Raw genomic sequence first — 23,862 nt, forward strand, 5'->3', positions numbered from 1 at the left:
ATGGAAAATGATATGCTGTGAAACAATATGATATGTTGTACTGTCACATTCCTAGCACCTATATATATCCCTCAGCGTCACAGGGTTGTTTCTCATAGGTTATAAGATACAGGTGACGTAGTTAGGATCTTAGGAGCCCCAGGAACTTTTCAAGGGCTTTCCTCTTTCTTCCAGGGGATACCCCACCCTCTCAAATCGTTCTTTCCCATAACATAATATACTTGTTTATTTTCTCATTAGTGCATCAGTCCATCTTCTAGCATCTTACAATAATAAACATTACCAGAATGTTTGGATTGCACTCTAAAGACCATTCTGTATTTTCAACCTATATAAATGATTGTTTCTAATATTCTCTATAGATCTTTAAAATTTCGTTGGACCGCCTCTAGGTTCACAGTGGTATATTTTCGTATTTTTTCGTAAGTATCTGCAACAACACAATATTTATTTCTGTTTATGTCAAAGGAAAAGAGGATTCAGTATTTTGAAGTAGTCAGTTGACCTCATTCTTTGGGCACATCAAATTCCTGAACTTAGACCTGACCAACTGCAGCAACCCCAGATCATAGCCCCGCCCCCACAGGCTTGTACAGTAGGCACTAGGCATGAAGGATGCATCACTTTAGCAGCCTTTTTTCTGATACTGATGTACTGATATCACTCTGTAACAGGGTAAATCTGCACTCATCAGACCACATGACCTTCTGTCATTGCCTTAGAGTCCAATCTTTATGCTCCTTATTGAATTGAAGCCGTTTTTGCCAGTTAGCCTCACTAATAAGTGCTTTTCGTAAAGCTACACAGCTGTTTAGCTCTCTTCACACAGTGCTTGTGGGAATGCTCTTACTTTCACTATTAAACATATGTCTGATTGTTGTTTTTCTACAATTTGTTTTCACCAATTGTTTAAGAGATCACAGATCAGTCAATCCACTGTCTCCACTGTCCTTCCACTTTTTTTAATAAAGCGTTGCACAGATCTTAACCTGATTTTAGTAGTTTTAAGCAATCTCCTTATATGTTTTGTGACAATACACTTGTTACCAAAGACATACTCAGCTCTCATTGTTTTTGCAGATGTACTCTTCTGCACTGGGTGAGCAGATGCTGTAATTTATGAAGAAGTCTGAAGGACATCTGTGGACTAAATTGGCAGCACAGCTGTGTTGCAGATGGACCTGATAATGGAGGATCTTGTCAGTCTTGTCATGCCAAGTGTAGCACTCTCAGTGTTAATCTAATCTGGCAAATTTACTTTAGGTTGCTGGTTGGTTTTTTTTGTTGTACATAGCTCTTCAGTGTTGTAAAATGTTCTTTAAGCAAATGGCTCTACGACAGTTTCAGTCTGGATTAAACTCCTTATGAAAGTCTGACCTTAGGGTTAAGCACCCTTTATTGCTTAACATTTCAAATCAATGTATTGCTCTGGGATATGACCAGCTGACACCGGCTGTTCTGTGTATAAAGTTCAACACTTAAAGAGAAAACAAAGCACAATATGTACTATGGCACAATGGAGAGAATGTCAGTTCACTTAAAGGAACAGTAACACACATTTTCCATTTTCCAGTTTAAAAAGAATTGTTTTACTGTGATACATCTACAGCTAATTATGTGATGGCAAAATATTGTATTGTATTTTAATATATACAAAATATTTTTGGCATTTCTTTTTGTACATTGTATTTTATAAGCAAACATCTGACACATAAAAACATCAGACATCTATTATGTTCAAAAGCGAAAATAATTTACACTGCTTGACTTTTAGCACAGGAATAAGAAACACATATTTTAAAATGAATATTGACAAGGCAAAAAAATTTCATGTTCATTTTCTTCACTGTAAAAAGGTTTAAAAAAAACAGCCTTCCAGATCTTATAAACAATACCAGAAATGATCATTTGTGTAGCTGGTAGCTTCTGACATTCATTTCTATTTATATATTTTGTTTAAAATAACAAATTCTTGTATTTCATAGTTTAACTTCTATTATGTCGCCTAGCTTTGCCAAAAATTTAAACAAAGCAATCCAGAATGTTCTTCTTGCAAGTTCCACAAAGGTGGAAAACAATTACCTTTCACTACCAGATCAGGAGCGTCACTCATTATGTTTAAGAAATTACTGAAAACAGAGCTCTTCAAAAAGCACGTACTCTCCTAACACCTATAACAAACTAACTACTTCCAACCTCACTTCCTTCTCCCTCTAATTTTCCTGTCTATCCCACTATGTACCTTGGCATTCTTTAGGCCATGCCTAAAAATGTTTTTTTTGCCTTGAACATGTCCTCTATTGCTAATGTACATAATTTTTTGTAAATCGCTTTGGATAAAAACATCCACTAAATGTAATATAATTATTATGTTCCCCCTTTTTTTAATGAAATTATGGTATTCACAACAGGAAACTCTTAAAACATGTTTTTTTTATTATTTTTTTTACCTTTTTTACCTTTTAATTATTTATTGGGTCATTTTATTTATCTTATGTTAAAAATTTATCTAATATTAGTTTTACCTTTTATCCTTTTTATTTATTTTATTAATTTCGTTCTTTTATTTATTGTTTTTTTTTACTTTTGTCCTTTTTTTATTTCATTTATTTTATCATTTTAGTACTCTAATTATTTCTCTCTTTATTTTAGGGGGTGTCCTCTTATTTTTTATTCTGAATTGTTTTATTTCTTCTTAATTATATCTTATTTTGTTTGCTTGTTTTTCTAATGTTTTTACGGTGTATTTTGATTGTTTTGTTTATGAAGTTCCTTATTTTAGCTCATCTGATCAAATACTGGATTTTAATTTTAATTAAGAATGATTTTTTCAGTCCCTTTAAGTTATAAATGCTCGGCTGCTTTTACAGCAGGACGATAATCACCCGTTATCCCCCGGGGACTCTTATTATGAAAATGTCCCTCGGACAGTTTTATAACCCGGGCTGGGTGGTGGTGGGGGTGGTGTGTGTGAATGGGGGGCTGTGGGTCTGTGAGCGGTGACTGAGCGCGCGGTGTGGTTACTGAGCGCGCGGTGTGTGGTGACTGAGCGCGTGGTTGATCTGGTGAGGATGAGGGCGGCGGTGGTCGCCTCGCTCCTGCTGTCCGCGGCCGCGTCCTACTACATCTACCAGCCGCTGCCCGGTGCCGTGGCCGAGCCCTGGAAGCTGATGCTGCTGGACGCCGTGTTCCGGGCGATGTTCCGGGTGGTGAGTGAGTTGCTGCGGGGTCGGCGGGGGTTCACTGGTGTATTTATAGAGCGGAGGCGCAGCTGAGCCCCGGGTTTACCGGGTCTACCGGGTTACAGCGCTGCAGCGCTCCTCTCAGACCGGTGACAGCGCGCGGAACCTGGAGACCTGAAGACCTGTTACGTCACCAGCGCTGGACGTTTGATAACGTTGCGCTGATGACAGACATAATTCATCTGCAGCCTATTTTCTCTCTGTATCTCAGAAACAATGCATGATGCAGTGCAGTACTATCTATATACGACAATGTAATAGAGCGTTTATTACTGTAATATAGTGTTTATTACAACTGCAGCTCATTACTTGTTGCTATAAAGACTAAATAGTTTACAGTTGTAAAATAACTAATGATATTTGAGTGATCTGAACAAGAGTTTTGTGCATGTCTGCTGTCAACTCTTGATATTTTTAATTTCCCTCCTTTCCTGAGTGTTTTTGAGATTTTCTTTCAAAATTTCCTTATTCAGCCATTCAGATGTGAAGAAAGCATTAACACAATAAGTTATAGTAAACACAGGCAAGTGAAAAAGAAGAAATGTGCAGGAAAAAAAAAACAGAAAAGGCTTATATCAAGTGCTTTACAACACAAACACAGCCATATTTAACTTTATAATGTTGACAGTGAAAAATATTATAGCATAGATTGTTGCATAAATGTTCATTTGTTTGGTTGCATTTTTATCTATTAATGTTGATGATGAAAAAACAACCTTTAAACAGCCTTTATTTAACATCGTCTAATTGCCTCAATTAATGTTACAATTCTGACATAGAATCAGCAGTCATTTAAAAGTTTTGAATTCTACACTGACAGTGATTTTAGGTGAAAGGTGCACCCAACAATTAGTAATATTAATATTAATATTAAATGTTTAAATGTATATTTTCATGATAAGGCTATAATAATTGAATACAAACAATATATACGTATTTAATATAAGTAAAGATTAATACTAACCATTCATATAAAACCATAACAAAACAATCAATGTTGAATCCACATAGAATCAATGTCCACAAATCAGATCGAAATTAGCTATGATGCTATGAATGAACATTGATTCAGCATCCTTTTATGTTGACACTGAAGAAATAGTAGAACATTTTAAACATATATAATAATTTTTTGCTCTGGGGGACTATTTTACTGTAAGAAACTACTACAATATATTTTCTAATTTAAGAATCTTTACACAAATTAAGTCATTTAATTCCAATTTCTTCACAGGAATAGGTTTAATATACTCATAAAAATACTCTCATTTTGTTTAAATATGAGCATTTACTTGATTTCTTTGCACTATTGAAGTATGTTAAGTCTCTTTTTTGTTTTGCACAGTCAGTTGGTTATGGAATAAAATGAAAAAAAATATTTATATCACCCTAAACTGGTGTGGCTGTGTAAGCGTCTCTAGAATGGAGCATTTCACACCAAATCTACTCTGAATGACCTTATTAACATCTTAACGACTGAATTATGCAGAAATTCTGAAAAGGAATATGTGTGTTTGAGGGTGTGAGTTAAGCTGTGTAGCACTATTATGGTAATGTGTGTGTGCTTTATAATCTTCTACACTGCTGCACAGTGATCGTCTGGTTCTACTGAGCAGCAGCCGGTACTCCTGTGTGCAGAGTCACACATGTTTACTGAGGCTGAGGATTATACGATTTCTTTCCTTTTCAGCAAAATTATTCGAATCAGAATTGCACTGACCTTTCACAGTGATTAGCCCTTTTTTTTTTTTAGAACTTTATTTATTAAATTTTTAAATTTTCCATCTTTTACAACATAGATCATATATACATATGGTTAACAACATGCAAGGGAAAATAGATTTTTAATTAGAAAAAGAAAACAAAAACAAAACATCCTTAAAGAGAGAAAAAAAAAAACCCATCCAAACCCCCCTCCCTCCCTCCTTCTTATAGTTCCATCAAAAAGTTAAAAAAATATACATCCTATGCATCTTGTACATCTTGCTGGCTTTCCAAAAAGTCTATAAATTGTTCCCATATTTTGTAGAAACTCCGTAGCTTCCCCTTTTTAGCATAAGTCAATTTTTCCAAGGCCAGAGTGTTGGAAAGGCTCTTGAACCATACATTGACAGAAGGTGCCTCCATAGCTTTCCACGAGATAGCAATACAGTATTTAGCTTGTAATGAGCACATATATACCATTTTTTTCTGCATTAGACAATCTTAAGTCTGATGGGACAAGTCCAAGAATGAACAACTTAGGACAAAGGGGCAATCTGGTGGAGCTAATGTCAGAGACTCGGTCTATTACCTTTTCCCAAAATTCCCTAATTTTAGGGCAGGTCCACAAACAGTGATATAATGTACCCTCCTCTAAACCACACTTATTGCAAAGGTCAGGGTTATTATTATTGAAGCGGTGCAAAAGGGATGGGGTCATATATGTACGCATGATCCATTTATACTGTATAAGTTTAAATCTGGTATTGATAGTTTGAGTCTGTGCTGTGTGACACAGCATTTTCCAATCGTCCTCAGAAATTTCTGTGCCCATATCACTGGACCATTTCATTCTCTTGTCAGTTGAAGATTCATTGGAGTTTTCCAGAATTAAGCTATAAGAAACAGAAACTTGACCACGACTGTATAACTTAGTATAACATCTTCAAGACTGGGTAATGGTGGTTTGTTTAGCTGATGTTTATATTTTTTCAAAATATAACTCCTAATTTGTAAATATTTAAAGAAATGAGTCCTGTGTATATTGTAAGCACCCTGTATTTCCTCAAAGCTATACAACACATTATTTTCACTGTACATGTCTCTAATTTTGCTGATACCTTTCGTTGCCCATAATTTAAACCCTGGATCTTTTTCCCCTACTGGAAATCGGTGGTTTCCCCAAATTGGGGTAAACCCTGATAAATCTGAGTCAATGCCTAAATGAGTCTGCACTTTGTGCCAGACTATAATGGAGTTTTTAACAAAAGGGTTGTGTGTCTTTTTACACAGGTTTTTAAATGAATCCGAGAATAAATATAACTTTAATGGCAAGGGGGAAGTAGTACAACTTTCTATCTCAACCCATGAATTTTTAGGTTCATTAGAGAACCAGTGCATAATTGCCTTGATCTGAGCTGCCCAATAGTACCATAGAAAATTTGGCACTTGTAAGCCCCCTCTATCATATGGCAGATAAAGTAGGGACATCCTAATCCTTGGGCGCCTGTTATTCCAAATAAAATTAGTTATTAGTTCCTTCAACTTGGAAAATAAAGTGGGTGGGGGACTAAGTGGGATGGATTGAAAAAGATACAAGAATTTTGGGAGAATATTCATTTTAACTATGTTAACTCGGCCAATTAAAGATATGGGGAGATCTGACCATCTCTTCAGCATGTTACTGGTAGCAGATAGAATTAAATTATAATTTCCTGGGACGATATCATGTATTTTGGGAGTAACCTGTATACCCAGGTACTTAAAACCCCTGGATACGTTATGAAATTCATGCCCCACTGTTGGGTTTATTCTTTCTTTGTCATTTAGAAACATAATATTAGACTTGGTTTTGTTGACTTTATAACCGGAAATCTTCCCAAAGGTGGCTATTACGTTGAAAAAGGCAGGAAGAGATTGTGTCAAATTTTTTAAAAAGAGTATGATGTCGTCTGCGAAAAGGCTTATTCTGTGTTCACAGCTTCCTATTGTTACTCCCCGTATCAAAGGGTGTGATCTAATTGTTAGGGCCAATGGTTCTATGGACATTACAAACAAAAGGGGCGACAACGGACATCCCTGTCGTGTTCCTCTGGTAAGTATAAATGGCTTGGACGTTATAGAGTTTGTCAATACTGCTGCAGTGGGTCTATTGTATAATAATTTCACCCATTTGATAATATTCTGTCCCAAGCCAAATCTAGGAAGTATATCAAATAGATATGGCCATTCCAGCCTATCAAAGGCCTTCTCACAGTCCAGGGAGAGTAGGGCCGCATCAGGACATCCCTCTTCTATATTAATAATATTCAAGACTCTCCTAAGATTGTGAAAAGCTTGTCTACCTACTACAAATCCATTTTGATCTTCGTGAATCAGACTAGGTAGGAGTTTCTCCAATCTCCGTGCAATGACTTTAGCAACTATTTTCATATCCGAGTTTAGGAGGGATATGGGTCGGTAGGATTCACACTTAGTAGGTGGCTTGCCCGGTTTCAATATTGTCGAGATAAGAGCTGTAGAGAAAGAGGGTGGTAAAGAATCAATTCTGAAGGCTTCTTCAAGCATATTGAATAAGTGGGGTATCAGCATATCTTTAAAGATCTTATATAGTTCAATTGGCAGCCCGTCTGGGCCAGCGGCTTTCCCACTTTGCATAAACATAAGGGCACTATGAAGTTCCTCTAACTCAAATGGTCTCTCCAGAATTTCCATGTCTTCTTGGGAAAGAATTATGAAGTTTAGGCCATCAAGAAAACCATTTAAAGATGTTGTATCCGCTGAGAAATCAGATTTGTAAAGTGTTTCATAAAATTTCTGAAATGTTTCATTAATTTCTTTGGGGTCTGAGGTCATTGTTCCATTTGATTGTTCTATCTCATGTATTGATCTCTCATTCTGTAGAGTTTTAATACGCCAGGCAAGTAACTTGCCTGCCTTTTCCCCCTGGTCATAGAATTGTTGTTTTAATTTATTTAGATTATTTAGGGCCTTATTTACTGATATTTCATTATACTGGGCTCTAAGTGTGGTTAATCTTTGCTCTACAGTAGGTGTCTTATTACTTGCAATTTTCTCTTCTAGTGTTTTAATTTCTTTTTCGATTTCTAACAGCTTCTTTTTAGATTCTTTAGATTTAAATCTAGTATAGCTTATTATTTGTCCTCTGATGTATGCCTTAAAGGCATCCCATCTGGTTATCGATGATGTTTCATTTTTATTAAGCTCGAAAAACATATCTATATTTACCTTAAGGAACTGTACAAATTCCGGATCTTGGAGCCATTTGTTATCAAATCTATATATGGGAGGACCACTGTATTCTTTATAAACCTTATAATCTAAAGATACTGCAGCATGATCAGATATTATTATACCATTATAGTAACATCTCTGGATTTTAAATAGTGAGGAGTTAGAAATGAGAAAATAATCTAGTCTGGAATAGGTATTATATGTAGTAGAATGGCACGAGAAATCTCTCTTATCTGGATTATGTTTCCTAAATACGTCACACAGCCCCAACTCTGCCATGAAGTGATGAATTACCTTTCTTGTATGGCTATGAGAGGAGTCCTGACCGCCCTCTCGGTCTATATTAGGTCTCAGAACACAGTTGAAATCACCCCCCATTATAACTTCCCCCCGTAAGGTTGAAATCGTTAGAAAAATATTCTTGTAAAAAGCAGGATCATCCTTATTAGGCCCATATACATTAACTAGATTAAGATCATTTCCAAATAGACTACACTGTAGAATAATATATCTGCCCCCCGGGTCCATAATAGTTGAGATTACCTGAATTGGAATAGATCTGTGAATTAAGATAGCTACTCCTCTAGCATGAGAGGAAAAGTTAGCCGCAAACACTTGCCCCTGCCATCTTCTACGTATTCTGATGATTTCAGTGGAGACCAAGTGTGTTTCCTGTAGAAATATAATTCTAGAGCCCAAGTGCTTTAGTCTAGTCATTACCTGTTTTATTTTCACCAAACTGCCCAAGCCTCTTATGTTCCATGGATTAGCCCTTTTTTAGCAGGGATGTACCGATGTAGGACTTCTGTGCCAATTTCATTATACACATAAAAATAAAAATGAGCTTAAATCAATTAATTTTAAAGTAGCACATTCAGCGCCAGCCAATTGTAGCAGTACAATGAGGTCACTTGGTCTTATTCCAGCACCAACTAAACACATCAGCATGTATCGGTTTGAAATATGGGCCATATTGGCTGATGGCAATGATTCTACAAAAAAAAAAAAAAAAATTATAGCCTGATACTGATATAATTTCAGTATCATTGTGCATCTCAACTTTTTTGACTATATTTAATTTTTATTTAATTTAATATTTAAGTTCGTGCATTGTGTTCAGTTAAATCAGTTGCATCATTTCCACGTTAAGAAAGTATATAATATTGTGAATTTCAGTTTACTTGCTTTTGAGAATTAAACCATTGTTTTATTTTGTCTCAAATACTTTTACACCCAATTACAAGCTATTTCAAGTCTAAATTGTTTTTAGGTTACACTACCGGTAAAAAAAAATAAAATCCCTAGTTTATCCAGTGGTCCACCCTTTCTTATTTTATGATCTTAGCAATGACTTCTTTACTGCCTCTCCACCTGTCCCACCTGGAGCTGCAAGTCTTCTCCTCACAGCTAAAACTGAGACGTGTTTGCTGAATTTATTTTCATTGATACAGGGAAGCTGAAATGTTAACTCTCTGAGAACATTTTGTTAAATAATATTGTGAATACATAAATTAAATTCAAATTGTGAATACATAAATACCAAATAATGTTTTAATAATATTTTATGTAAGGTTTTAGTTTTTAATCATTTTTCCTACTGGACAGTGATGTGTTTAAACGTCAATACAGTCTGGATTGTAAAATCTTTGACCTATAGTGTATACCAGTTAAAAGAAAAAGAGGGCTAAGATGATTTGCAGATTTGAACTTAATACATCATTCATTGCTGGAAGTTGTTTCAGAAATCTGAAGACTAGGTCATTTCGTTGCTAATCTTGACCTCCTTTCTGGCAGAGCCACTTTGCTCAGGATCTCGGCCTGGGTCACCATCTCCATGTCCTTAACTATATGGTGACGCTCATCGAGGTTCGGGGGCCGCAGTCCAGCGAGACAGTTCGGGTCACTGACACTTCCTTCGATGGAGTTCAGGCCCGCGTGTTTGAGTCCGTCACACCCGGTTCCAGACGCCTGAAACGAGGAGTCATCTACTTCCATGGAGGAGGGTGGGCCCTTGGCACTGGAAGTGAGTAGATTTAATGTTTTTATAGGAAACAGAACATCACATCTCATTTTAACTGTTGAGTTTCTTTTGCTCCTGGATATGCAGTGTACATTTTTAAATAGCTTATAAATTGTTATTTTAACCAAACTTAATTGTAATTCACACTTTTAATGATATGCAATATACAATTCCTATTAGTGAATTAATCAACACTGATATATGTTTACACCTCTATATAACTTGAATCTACTTGCCAAGTGTGATGAATGATGAGTGATGTGGAAGGGAGGGAAAGTTCACAAGTGTTTACAGCTTGTGCATGTTGCAGCACTCCTCGTGCTCGACTGTTCAGGAGCTCCCTCATGTGGACAGACCTGGAAATGTCAAAGAAACGCTAAATAACAAAGCAGTAAAATCTACAAGCCCTATGCTTTATACAAAAATATACATGCATGTATGCACATGATTAATTAAAGGAAACTACTTTGTAATTCATCACATTGGTGTGTGTACATCTCCAACTGGCAGTCTTTGTAACTTGACTTTAATTTATTTGTTTCTTCATTCTTTTCCCTGACCTCTCACTCCACCACAAAAAGGAATGCGATCCTATGACCTCCTGTGCAGGACGATGGCTGAAGAGCTGGATGCAGTAATTATATCAGTAGAGTAAGTATGGTTTTCTCAAAGTAAAAGGAAGTTACTTTAACCTCTCAAAAGATCAGGATCTGATACAAAGAGCAGATCAGATTCAGCTGAGAACACAATCTTGATTGAAAAGGATAAGAATTAAAAGGGTTAAAGCACTGTTTGAAATGCCACTTTTTATGCCACGTTTTTGTAAAAAAAAAAAAAAAAAGGTTTTCCAGATGTCAAGTGTGGGCTTAAACTTTTTGTTTAAAAAGAGTAACTTTAAATGCTGACAAAAGAATGACTTGTATTTTTTGTCAAATATTTTTTTATTATAAATATTTGTTTTCTTGTACAAAAAATGACCAAAATCTTCATAAGTCTTCTCAGCTGCGTCTGATCTACTGATCAGAGGCTTTTACCCAAGCCTGAGAATTCCATAGCAGCTGTAATGCAAGCTGTCTGTCATTAGGGGGACAAAACACGTGTACATAGTGTACTGTGTTTCTCTGACTATCCTTACAAAGACAAATATATTCTTGAAAAAACAGGGTGTCTGGTGGGTTTTCCTGGGATTTTTTTCTGATATTATTGCTTTTACTGGATATCTGAGCAACTGCAGCACTGCTAATGATACTGATACAAATGCTTCTGCGAACATCAAGATATTAGAACAGCAAACTTTGTCATTGTCTGTCCATTTATACTTCAATAAACCAAAGAAACACAGAATTAGAGCTGTGGAGAGCTGGAAAGTTAAAAGAGTGTAAAAAGAGAGTTCCTGCTAAGATTTTCCTCTTATGTTCGATCTAATTACACATTCTTACCTCTAAATGTATGGACTGTTACTTTAAAATAGAAAAGTTGTATATATATATATATATATATATATATATATATTCATTAGAGAGTTCAGACTTTTGGGCTCCACGTTAAATCATTTCTCACCTCCTTTTTGGTTAGTTTTTTTTAGAATTTTAGATTTTATTTAATACTTTTGTATGTTCCATATTATTTCTCAAACATGTAGTTTTTTTATTTTTGACATCTGATTAATTTTATGCTCACATGTTAAATACTTGTGTCTCCTGCATTTCCAGTTACAGGCTTGCCCCTGAAGTTCATTTCCCGGAGCCGTATAATGATGCTCTGAGGGCCTGCAGGCACATCCTGAGAGCGGAGGTGCTGGCACTGTACTCCATGGACCCTGAGCGAGTGGCCGTGTCAGGTGACAGCGCCGGAGGGAACCTGGCTGCTGCTGTGGCTCAACAGGTACTGAGATCAGATCAGAAACAAAACCTTGCAGCTATTTAGCCTCAAGGCCTGGCAAATGAAAACAAATGCATTTTTCGACCAAGCGTAAAATCATGACCACCTCCTTGTTTCTATTATTTTTATTTTCCCATATTCTTTATTGGACAAGACCCCACAGGAACACCACAGAGCAGGTATTGTTTGGGTGGTTGGTTATTTTCAGCACTGGGATGGTGGTACACATGGATCATATGGTACACATGGCTGCTGGAGTTTTTAAACATCTCAACTGAAATGGAAATAGTCAACCAACAGCCTCCTGAGGCCAGTGTGTGGAGACATGGTTTAAAAACTCCATCAACACTGCTGTGTCTGATCCACTCATGCCAGCACAACACACACTAGCACGGAGCCATGTACGTGTATGCATACATGCTCTGTGGTGGTCCTGGGGGGTCCTGACCATTGAAAAACAAGGTGAAAGGATAATTATAAACTATGTAAAACACACAGAAGCTCTACAATCTGTAATTACAGAACTAAAAAGTGTCCTATATGATCAGTGGAGAAACAAGGAGGTGGTCATAATGTTATGTGTGATCAGTGTATTTTACATAAATATAAAATGCATAGTCTTTGTTCATTTTTAATGTGAAATTGTACAATGGTGTGCATATACAAGAATGCTAATCAACCCTGATGTGATTTGTCTTTATTGCCACAGTTGGCCCTAGACAAGAGCGTGTCAGTTGGGTTCAAGGTACAGGCTCTTGTCTACCCCGTGCTCCAGGCCCTGGACTTCAACACACCCTCTTACCAGCAGAATGGCAACGTGCCCATCCTCTACCGCACCAACATGGCCCGCTTCTGGTTGGAATACCTGAGTGGAGATATGGACCTGGTTCCTTTACTGCTGGCTAATAACCACACAGCTGTAGACCAAAGCCAGGAAGCGATGTCTGCAGCGAAGGCAAAGACGAACTGGACAGCTCTTCTAGCTCCGGCCTTCCAGAAGCACTACAAGCCAGTGGTTCCTGGTCTTGGCTCCCCTGGGCTTCTAGAGCAGTTGCCAGCCCTGCTGGATGTCCGAGCAGCACCTTTGCTGGCTGAGAAGGAGGTGCTAAAACTGGTCCCACCTGCCTATATTATGACTTGTGAGCATGATGTGCTGCGGGACGATGGTCTTATGTACGCCCAGCGCTTGGAGGAGGCTGGTGTGACTGTTACCAGTGACCATTACGCAGAGGGTTTTCATGGTTGCATGGTCTTTGGCTTCTGGCCTGCACGCTTCTCAGTGGGGACGCGGAGTATGACAAACTATATCCGCTGGTTAGAGCAGAACCTGTAGTATTCTATTGAACGTCAAGAAGAACCACTGTAGAACCTACAGTATGTGCTCCCCTGGAACCTGTGGACGTCTGTTGAAGCTCTAATCTTCCGCATTATCTTTCACAATAAGTCTTTCACAGAAACTTTTCCTGTAGAATTTCTGAAAAACATCTGAAGAACCTGCAGGCTTCTGTAGAATATAAAGGCTCTTGGAGAACCTTCCTGCTCTTATGGAACCTCTGCTAAGTTCCTATGGAACCTGTAGGCACTTCTACAACCCATGGGCTCAAAGATACACTCCAAGATTAAATACTGCACACTGCTTATATTCAGATATGCACCGGCAGGACTGGTGCTACAAAGAACTGTACTACAGAGCATGTTCAGCAGACTGCATTGCTACAGGTCCACAGTGCTACGAGCTTTAGTGTTTAAATCATCCTGTCAGGGTCGTAATGATTTAATCAGGTGTCTGAGGGCAGGAAATCTCCTGCAGCTCTGAGGAATTGCAGGTTGATTCCACCGTTTACAGAAGGCTTTAAAAAATTAAACACATAGTTATATGATATAGGTTAATATAATTGTATATTATGCTTACATTCCTTTGTTTTATATCCTAATTATATTCCAAAGATATTTATGACTCCAAAAATATGAAGATACTGTATATCCATGCACTGACCTGTAAAAGGAACCACATAGACCAAACATTGAAACATTGTAGGTATAGAGAACGATATACTTTACTTGAAAGAAGAAAACAATGCATATGAACATGTAAGTGGTTTAAACTGTGTATTTGGTATGATTATTATTGCTTTATTATAATACAGTTGTAAAGAAAATGTATCCAACAAGGTCCCTCATCAAAGTGATGGAAAATTAGATTTTTATTTTAATTTTACCTGATTTTTTTACAAATCTTTTTTTTTTTTTTTTGTGAAAAAGCATAGGCCTACCTAGTGTTATACTGATGATTTAAAATGTGTTGAAGTATGATAGGACATAGGACTCATAGAGAATTTTTTTCCTGCAACCAAATACAATTAATATTAAAAAACATTGACTTCACACTTGTGAATGGAGCTTCCACATTTTTAAACAGTACAATGTAAATGTAAATATGCAGAAATGTCCTAAATATATATACAAAGCTTTGCATAATTGATGGGTGCATCCAGTTAACCTGAACGTCATAGTTCAGATTGTAATAGAAATCTAATCTCTCTCTGCCACATCTGCAGCATACAGTCAGTCATCCTACCCTGAACAATCCTTTCTCTGTTCCTAAAAATAACAGAAAACGCATTGCCTTGCATCATGCCCACCCACCCGCTCAAATACCAGTTTTAACAAGCCCTCGTCCACTTGGCCTCACCATGACCCATTAGAGGAACCCCCTATACCATATTAAGAACTGTTCCGTTGATTTACTGTAATAGCTCAGATAAAGTTTTCTAAATGGGCTGTCAGAAAGGTGATGGATTGAGTTAGGTGTTGACCTTAGCAAGAGAGTTTGCTCATAAACAATTAATGTGATCCAACACATTTCTCTTTTCAAACACAACCAAAGTGCCAAACAAAGCTGTTAGAAAAAATGCTGTTTTTATTTTTATTTCAGCTAAATACTTTAAAATAGCTATTTTTTTCAAAGCCATAAAAAACCAAACCTTCCAGCAGTAAATAGTCTCTCATCTTAAAAAGACAAAAACTGAAACACTGCAAAGTCTTTATAGCTAGCTGATTAACAGACTAAGGACCCAATTTTAGTGATCTATAGGCGAGCCGTTAATCACGCAGCAGGATTTAGGGTGTGTCAGTGTGTCTTTGGTATCATGAAGACGAAAAAGCACACCTTGTGCAGCTTAAAATGCTCAAAAGGTGTGAACTAATTCTCTTAATTAATCATGGTTGTGTTTTGGGTGAAATAAATCAGTCAGCTTTCACTTGCCATTCCCTTTAAGAGCCAGGTGCACTCTTTGGTGCGTTGGTATCTTAACAGGGCAGCACTTTGTGCTTCTCAGCAGAGGAAACTGACCTGTTTGTTCACACTGTGAAGGTGCTTCAGCAGGTAATTTACAGGAACAGCAATTTAATTTTATTTTGTATTCTGTATATTGTTGATGTAAAAGTTGGATTTACATGCTGCAGCACGTCCATGTGTGTGTAAGGAGTAATGGTGTACGGATGCTGCACCTGCATAGTGAAGATAGGTAGATATGGATAGGTGACTTTTGACTGTTGTCAGCATTTATATCAGTCAATGGCACACCTGTTGATTTTTGCTGCCAAGATAGAAACACTCCAGAAATATACATGAACACACCTTAATACCAGACCACCACGCCCATCAATGTAGATATACAGTACAGGCCAAAAGTTTGGACACACCTTCTCATTTAATGCGTTCTCTTTATGTTCATGACTATTTACATTGTAGATTCTCACTGAAGGCATCAAAACACATGTCGAGTTTTGTACTCCTGGCCTCCACAGTCACCGGACCTGAACCCAATCCAGATGAGCTGGACCACAGAGTGAAGGCAAATGAAGTGCTAAAAACCTCTGGGAACTCCTTCAAGACTGTTGGAAAAGCATTTCAGGTGACCACCTCTTGAAGCTCATTGAGAGAATGATGCCAAGAGTGTGCAAAGCAGTAATCAGAGCAAAGGGTGGCTATTTTGAAGAAACTAGAATATACATTTTTTTTTTAGTTCTTTCACCTTTTTTTTTTTAAGTACATAACTCCACATGTGTTCATTTATAGTTTTGATGCCTTCAGTGAGAATCTACAATGTAAATAGTCATAAAAATAAAGAAAACGCATTAAAAAGGAAAGGTGTGTCCAAAATGTTTGCCTGTATTTTATTTATAAAATCTGATGGTATTTTAACAGTGCTGGCACAAGGCGTTAAAATAGACCATTGTTGGGGTGTAAGATAGCAAAGAGCAGGCCCCTGTATAAGGCCCCTGTATAACCACTTTGTTGTAGTTACACATGAGAGTAAGTTGGTGAGGGAATGTTGAAGGCAGCATTAAAACTGCATCAATAGCAGCTTTTCTGTAGTCTGACTATGTATAACAAAATCAAGTATAAAAGTTGGACTAAAGCTTATAGACTGAAAAATACACATGTGGCAGAGTGAGAATGTAAAAATGTGAAAATTGTGTCTATTTTCATTTAACGTCCTCAGTGGATTTTAAAATATATGGGCGGGTTATTGTTGTTTCTTCTGTGTATTCTGTTATGTTACTGTGTATTTTATGAAGTAAATCTTTATTTCATTACACATCCTTTTCTCGTTCTTGAACAGTGAACAGGGAAGGCAGGCTTTAAGTTTAAGAGTCCGCAGTCTGAAGGCCTTCGATGGGGAGCGTTTCGTAAGCATCGCTGTTGGCAGCAAGAAAAGATGACAAAAGGGAATTTCCTAAATAGAGAGCAGTATGGAGGTTCAGAGGAAACATGAGAGGGGGAGTAGCTGTGGGAAGGCGGCCTGGCCCTGCGGCGCATGGGAAAGGCCGGGGGCTATGGACTCAGCGCTGTGGAATGCTTGCTCAATCTCCCTTCACCTTCACCTGTGGGACTGGAGGTCTCAACACAACCTTCAACCTCCACTAGTGTAGCTTTATCAGAGCAGGAATCAGCAGCAGAAACAGTGAAACAGAAAGAAAATACGATGTTTATTACTCTAAAAGTGCTTAGCACAGTCTGACGAAGCGCAGAGTCGAGAATAAAAGCCAACATTATTTACAAAGTCAAATGTGGCTTTTGGTCTTTTTGATTTTAACATCTGCAGCTTTTCTGTAGGCGAACTGCATAATGCTGACTAGAGCTGGGTAATACGGCAAGAATAGAATATTATGAAACTTATGACGATGATGTACTATATATATATTGCAGGCGAAGGAAAAAAACAAGTAGTGCCTCTGTGGTGTGATGCAGTAAAAACAGGTAAACAGAACAAATTAAAGAGAATCCAATGCAATTTAATACTTTTCAAAGATTTTTACAGTGTATGATTTTAACCTATATTATACAGAATGAGGAGATAGTGGACATAACTGAACACATTTTGTTTTTATTTAATATTTTAAATACATTTAAAAGTATTTTAAGCAAATAAGTATGTATTTAGAAGTGTTTGTAACTATATTGCTCTTTAATACAAGTAGCCAGCATATCTCTGCTACAAAACAAAAGTTTATATAGACCTATATTATTATATAGACAATAAACTTCCAGCTAACAGTTACAAACGTTACAACTTACCCCTTACTGGGTTAATTATTGGTACCTTTTAACAGTGAAAATAGTATGTCTGGGAAACGTACTACAGCTGTTCTATGTTGATCACACCAGACAAGCTTTCCAACTGAAATGCATAAAAAGGATGGTATTATAATTAGCAAAGAAACACAACATTTAATTCTTAATTCAATGAGTAACAGAAAATATTATTTTAATAAATATTTCCATTATAGCTACAATAAACTGACAGTTTCGAAATGATTTGTGGGAACTATATTCATCAGTTCATTGTTTACTTTAGGAACACTTGTAATGCAGTTATAATACTGTTTAAACTAATCCTCCTGTGTGGAGGCAGGTAAAGTTGTCTAACTTCCTCAAATCGGCATGACATATAGGTATGATTCAGTAAATAAAGTAGGTACAAACAGGGGTATATAAATATAGGTCGCTTATCTTATCACATGTGTGCCTACTGAGCTAACAAAAAAAAAAACCTGTGTATCCAATGAGGACGAAGCCCTATGCAAAGGAGCACACACCACAGTTTTTCTGGTGAAGAATTTTAGTTTTAGTTGCGTTTTAAAATATTCAACCAAATTTCATTAAAATGGCCACTAAGAGGTCTGGGGAAAACATCTGTTATGCACAATGTGTTGAAGAAAGCTTACTGTGACATAATAATGATAAAATGCAGTTGTATTACCCACCCCTAATTCTGAGCAAAAATGCTTCTTTTTTTCTTTTTTCCTTTTGATATTGTATGTGTTGTGTTTCTTCTTTTTAAGGGCTTATTCTGTCTTTTGACTCTTGGCTATATATGATCTTGTTTTGCTTGGCACAGATTTGCTGTAACCTCTGATTGCAATTGGAACTCTTCAGTTCCTTGCCTGTTAAATGTAACTCTGTTTCTTTGTACAACCAAACAGAAGATGTCAGTATTGTGTTCGTCTCCAATGTGTATCTGTTGTCCAGAACGCCCACATAAAACAGATTTGATAAAAATCAAATGTTGTTCTGTGTTTCTGGTGCTTTTTTGGGTCTGTATCAGTGTATCTCCCACTGATAATCTTTTTGAAGAGTTCCTTTCTTATCAGCTTCTCTAAGAGTCTCCAGAATTAGCCTGCAGGTTCAGCTTAGCATGTCCTGCTAACTGGAATAACCTGTTGCTGTTTCTCATGCCCCGACAGGGAAACAGATCTCCTGTGCGAAAGTCATTTGTGCTAATGTCAAAACCGCTGCAATGTTGAATGGGTCACATGACCAAACCTGATCTCTCTCTCTGTCTCTTAAAATTCAGAAGGAAGAGGATGAGAAGTTGAGTTTTTTCTCAGCAGCTACAGAACCTGATACCTAGCCTAACCCTAGCCTAAACCGTCAGTCTGTAGGTTTCCCTCAGGACGGCCGTGTCGTGCCAAACAGTGTATCCGAGCCACAATTCCCACCCAGGTTATTATGGACTGCAAGCGAAACTTCACGTTAATTATTAATCCTGAAGGGAAAAAAGGCCCTCTCATTATTTCAAAGGTAAACAGAACTGAAGGAACTCAGTATGAATGTGAAAGTTCACATACCTAGCTCAGCAAAGAATGTTATCTTCGACTAAGGTTCACATTGTTCATTACTTCCTGACTTTAAGGGGCAGTGGCTCGCTCAGAGCCAAGTTTCTCTTGCCCTGTGCAAAAAAAAAAAAAAAAAAAAACAGGGTTTTGTTTGTGCAGAAAGAGCCAATACCCAATTTCACATTCCCCCTCAGCTTTAATTGTGGCTTTTCAACCAAAAATATGTAGCATTTTTGGTGATATTACATCTCTTTATCTGTTTGGAATAAACAGGCTGTTGTAGATATTTTATTACCATTCCTTTAAGATTGGCTCTTCTATGTCATGTCTCATTTAAAAAGCAGCCTTTATAACTAGAGCAGTTGCCTATGCAGTAATTAAAAAGCCCAAATAATAAACCAAATAATGCAGTGTTACTTACTTTTCCTTAGACCTTTTTTGATATTTTGTCTAGTCAATATTTCATTTGGTAATATACAGTGGAGGAAATAATTATTTGATCCCTTGCTGATTTTGTAAGTTTGCCCACTGACAAACTCCTCTTTGCAGATCATCTCTAAATCATTAAGATTTTGAGGCTGTCACTTGACAACTCAGATCTTCATCTCCCTCCATAAGTTTTCTTTGGGATTAAGGTCTGAAGACTGACTAGGTCACTCCATGAACTTAATGTGCTACCTTTGGAGCCACTCCTTTGTTGCCTTGGCTGTATGTTTTGGGTCATCATCGTGCTGGAAGACCCAGCCATGACCCCTTTTTGAAGTCCTGGCGGAGGGAAGGAGGTGTTCACTCAGGATTTTACGGTACGTGGCTTCATCAATTCTTCTGTTGATGTGATGAAGTAGTCCTGTGCCCTTAGAAAAGAAACACCCCTAAACATAATGTTCCCCCCTCCATGCTTGATAGTGAGGACAGTGTTCTTTGGGTTATAGTCAGCATTTCTCTTCCTCCAAACCCGGCGAGTTGAGTTAATGCCAAAGGGCTCAATTTTTGTCTCATCTGACCACAGCACCTTCAACCAATCATCCAGGTGTTCATTGGCAAACTTCAGACAGGCCTGCACATGTGTCTTTCTGAGCAGGGGACCTTGCGGGCACTACAGGATTTTAATCCATTACGGCGTTACCAATGCTTTTCTTGACTGTGACTGTGGTCCCAGCTGCCTTGAGATTATTAACAAGTCCCCCTCATGTAGTTTTAGGCTGACCTTTCTGATGATCAGGGATACCCCACGAGGTAAGATTTTGCATGGAGCCGCAGATCGATGTCAGTTCACTGTACATCCATTCCTGCATGTCGGGCCTGAAACAATTTTTTTATGGGAAATTATTTGCTATTATTAAGATCCAATAAATCAATAAATAAATCATGGTGTGATTTTGATGTCATTTGATGTCAGCAAGTGATTGTAATCATGATTTGGTACAAACATAGTATCCACAAAAGACTCTTTAAGGAGGAAAGATGAGCAGAGAATTTAATGTTTTGTAACAAATGTGTGACAAAATTATTCCAAACATTAAAAATGTTCCTCATAGAAAGTTCGGAAAGGATTTAAATATTACTTTGTCTACATTTCATGATATCATTAAACATTTCAAAGAAATCTACATGAATTTCAGCAGCAAGAGCACGAGAGACACAATTTAACAATAGCTGATAGAATTACTTTATCAATTTACTTTACTTTGTCAAGCACAACAAAATAGAGTTATATTCACAAATTAAAACCAATTAAAACTTTACAGTACAAAACAGTAGACTTTTTACTATGTCCAGAATCCAGAATTGCATCAGTTTCTCTGGGCATCAGGGATAAACCATCATTCCCACAACTGAAACATGTGTTGTGGTCAGACAAATCAGTATTCCATCCATCTTTTCTGGCAGAAATGGATGCATTGTGCTCTGGATTAAAAACTGAACTAAAATAAAAAAAAAATTCTTAGCAACAATCCCAGAAGCCAGGGTATGTCCTGATATATGTTTATGTCAGTACACTTCCCTGATGCTGCACTAATGCAGAAAAGTCCCAAATTAAAATAAAAAGACGAAAATCTAGTGTCTAGTTTTCCATGATATGAAGCCCATAATAAAGAACCCCCTCTTCAGATGACACAGCGCAGCAGCTAGACACTTCAGACACTGACTCATTTGCACTGCTGAATTGCAGCTTTTCTTCAAGGGCCTTACGCTCAGTTTGTTAGGGAGTTTCCTGAACAGAAAAAAAGAAAATTTTAGACATATTGACTTCATTTCCTCTTGAAACACAGCTCTTCAAAAACATGCTTTAGCCTGTAGCTTATTGTTCAGTGGCACTTTTCATCACTTTTCTCCATTGCAAATAAGCCATATGACACCATGATGCATCTCTGTGGTGAGAGATGGCATGGTATCTGTTAAACAGTGAGAAAGAAACAGTGAAGGCAGTGATTGTTTTAAAGTTTGAGGGGTATTTTTTTTGGCAATTTATTATTAACTAACATGTTTATAACATGTTTGATGACCCATTTTATGACATGTTTAATATTCAGTTCAAAATATTGCATTGTTTTACAGAAGAATTATAACATAAACCCTTATAGAAAGACTGACTACTTTAGTACTTTAAGATGTTTAAGAAACACCTTACTGTATACTCTTTCCTACTCTTAAGAAAACCTCTTCAAAACAGTTGTATGCAAACGTCTATTCTAACACCATTTTTTGAATATGAAACACTTTGCCTATATATACATTTATACATTAATTTAAAGTGTGTGATATCTGTATATATGAATATGTCATCCTCACTTAGAATAAATGTTGTAAATTATGTTAATTACTTTCTTCACCAAACTATTTCTTCAAACAATATCTTTATTAGATTTTCAAAATGACAGAAGAAATTGCAGCAGTATTTTATAAAGAAAGTTTATAGCTTACCAACATCACACAACAAAAAATATATAGGCATAATAAGGGTACGAAATGTTTATAGTTCTCTTTTTGCAGGGTTGTTACACTTCAGCCATGTCCAGGTCTTTTGTGGTGTTCCTCTTTAGGCTTCTTCAATTAGCAGGCTAGCTATATTTACATTACACCAAAGTACAAGTCATTCAATTATCAGTTATCAGAGTCAGCAAGCTCCCCCTTTTTAAGAAAATGTTGGAAATCCTTAAAAATCTCTCTAAATTCCATCATTCTATCCTTAATAAAACAGGTGTTTTTTCCCAATGCAAGATTTAAAGTCATTCCTCTTATCCACTGTGGTAGACCAGGGGTTTTTCTTTTTCCAGGATTGTGCTATTATCTGTTTTAATAGGACATATGGTAAGTTAATCAGGGAGATTCCTTTATATAAATTCCAAAATCATCTGGAAATATTTAAAAAATGCACAGTTTTGGACTAAGAGGAACATCTTCGTTGATAATTAATCACACTGTGTGAATTACAGGCCTCTGTACTTCTGACAGGTTGGAATCTATGCGAATAATGGCTAAATTAAAGGAAGTAGACCTTTCAATATTCTGAACATGTTCAATGAAAGCTTTCTTTGAATGAGCAGGTGTTCCAATACTTTTGTCCTCATTTATTGTTTCTTTCAAAAAATGAGTTTATCCTGCTTTTGTAGAAAGTAACTGTCTCCACTATTTTGGGGTATTATTATCAGAAACAAGAGCATTAGTGAGTCAGAATGTTGAATAATATTCCCATTTCATCCCAAAAGTAGACCTAAATGATGAGTAGTCCATTCATACGATTGTGCAGCTTCTATCAGTTCAGTGATCAAATATGCGCCCACTCTTGAAGCCTGTAAACTGAGCAAAATGTCTTCTAAGGCATCATAGACGCATGTTTAGCAAGCAATGATCTCTCATGAAAGGTGCACTACCCAAATATACCTATCAATAGAGTGTATATGCGTCATGCATGCTTCTTTTAAATGAGCAGGTGTCCCCAGGGCCGCCGCTCTGCATACGCAGACAACGCAGCCAGCGTTAGGCCTCAACCATTTTGCAGTTGCAGGGAGCCAAATTGACTGAGAATGAAATGTGTTGAAATTATGACATTATTAAATTTAAAACCCAATGTGAATTATTTATGATACGCTCATCTTTTTTGTCTTTAAACATTGCATGGGGCACCTACTCTACTACTTAAAAGCGGCACGTTATTATTTTTGTGCATAATATAATGCCCCCACCCCTATTGCCTGAAATGGCACGGCTCGGTTTGCTCTGTTGGTTGTTGCCAGATGTGACATTTTCCAGTCAAATAAATAATCAAATAATGCATGGAGGTGCTAAATCTTGCGCATGTTTAACCATTTTTAAAGTGTATGTGGCCATTCTATACAAAAACTTGTCCAGTGCAATATTTGTGTAAGTTAAAAACTTAAAATAAAATAAACAAATAGGATGAAAAATCGTAACTTATCTGGCAACCTTAGTCCTAACTAAAGTAGCAACGCTACTTGAGTTTGGCAGGAGACAAGTTCACCTCGCGAAGTTACTACTAAATGGTAATTCAACTATGAAGCGACGGTTTGAGTCTGGAGCTGAGAAGAAGAAAAAGAAGCAGAAAGATGAGGCCCATGCATCCCTTTCTGGTGAGTAACTTCGATGATAAAGGTTTAAATAGTTTTGATTACTTCA

At 37.0% G+C, this 23,862-nt stretch overlaps 1 protein-coding gene across 2 annotated transcripts; it reads left to right on the top strand.

Moving 5' to 3' along the window:
- Window positions 1-2,962: 2,962 nt before the first annotated feature.
- On the top strand, window positions 2,963-18,676 carry LOC103023841 (neutral cholesterol ester hydrolase 1). 2 transcript variants are annotated; one of them, XM_049463048.1, is made up of 5 exons: window positions 2,963-3,209; window positions 9,993-10,221; window positions 10,800-10,869; window positions 11,931-12,102; window positions 12,809-18,676. In XM_049463048.1, exons 1-5 carry the CDS (start codon window positions 3,072-3,074, stop codon window positions 13,430-13,432), a joined length of 1,233 nt encoding a protein of 410 aa, XP_049319005.1. In that variant the 5' UTR covers window positions 2,963-3,071; the 3' UTR covers window positions 13,433-18,676. The 2 variants fall into 2 exon arrangements, with proteins under 2 accessions (XP_049319005.1, XP_022536901.1); XM_022681180.2 differs by having other exon boundaries at window positions 3,146-3,213.
- Window positions 18,677-23,862: the final 5,186 nt, after the last annotated feature.

The sequence above is a fragment of the Astyanax mexicanus genome, chromosome 1, assembly GCF_023375975.1.
Source record: "Astyanax mexicanus isolate ESR-SI-001 chromosome 1, AstMex3_surface, whole genome shotgun sequence".
Taxonomy (NCBI): Eukaryota; Metazoa; Chordata; class Actinopteri; order Characiformes; family Acestrorhamphidae; genus Astyanax; species Astyanax mexicanus.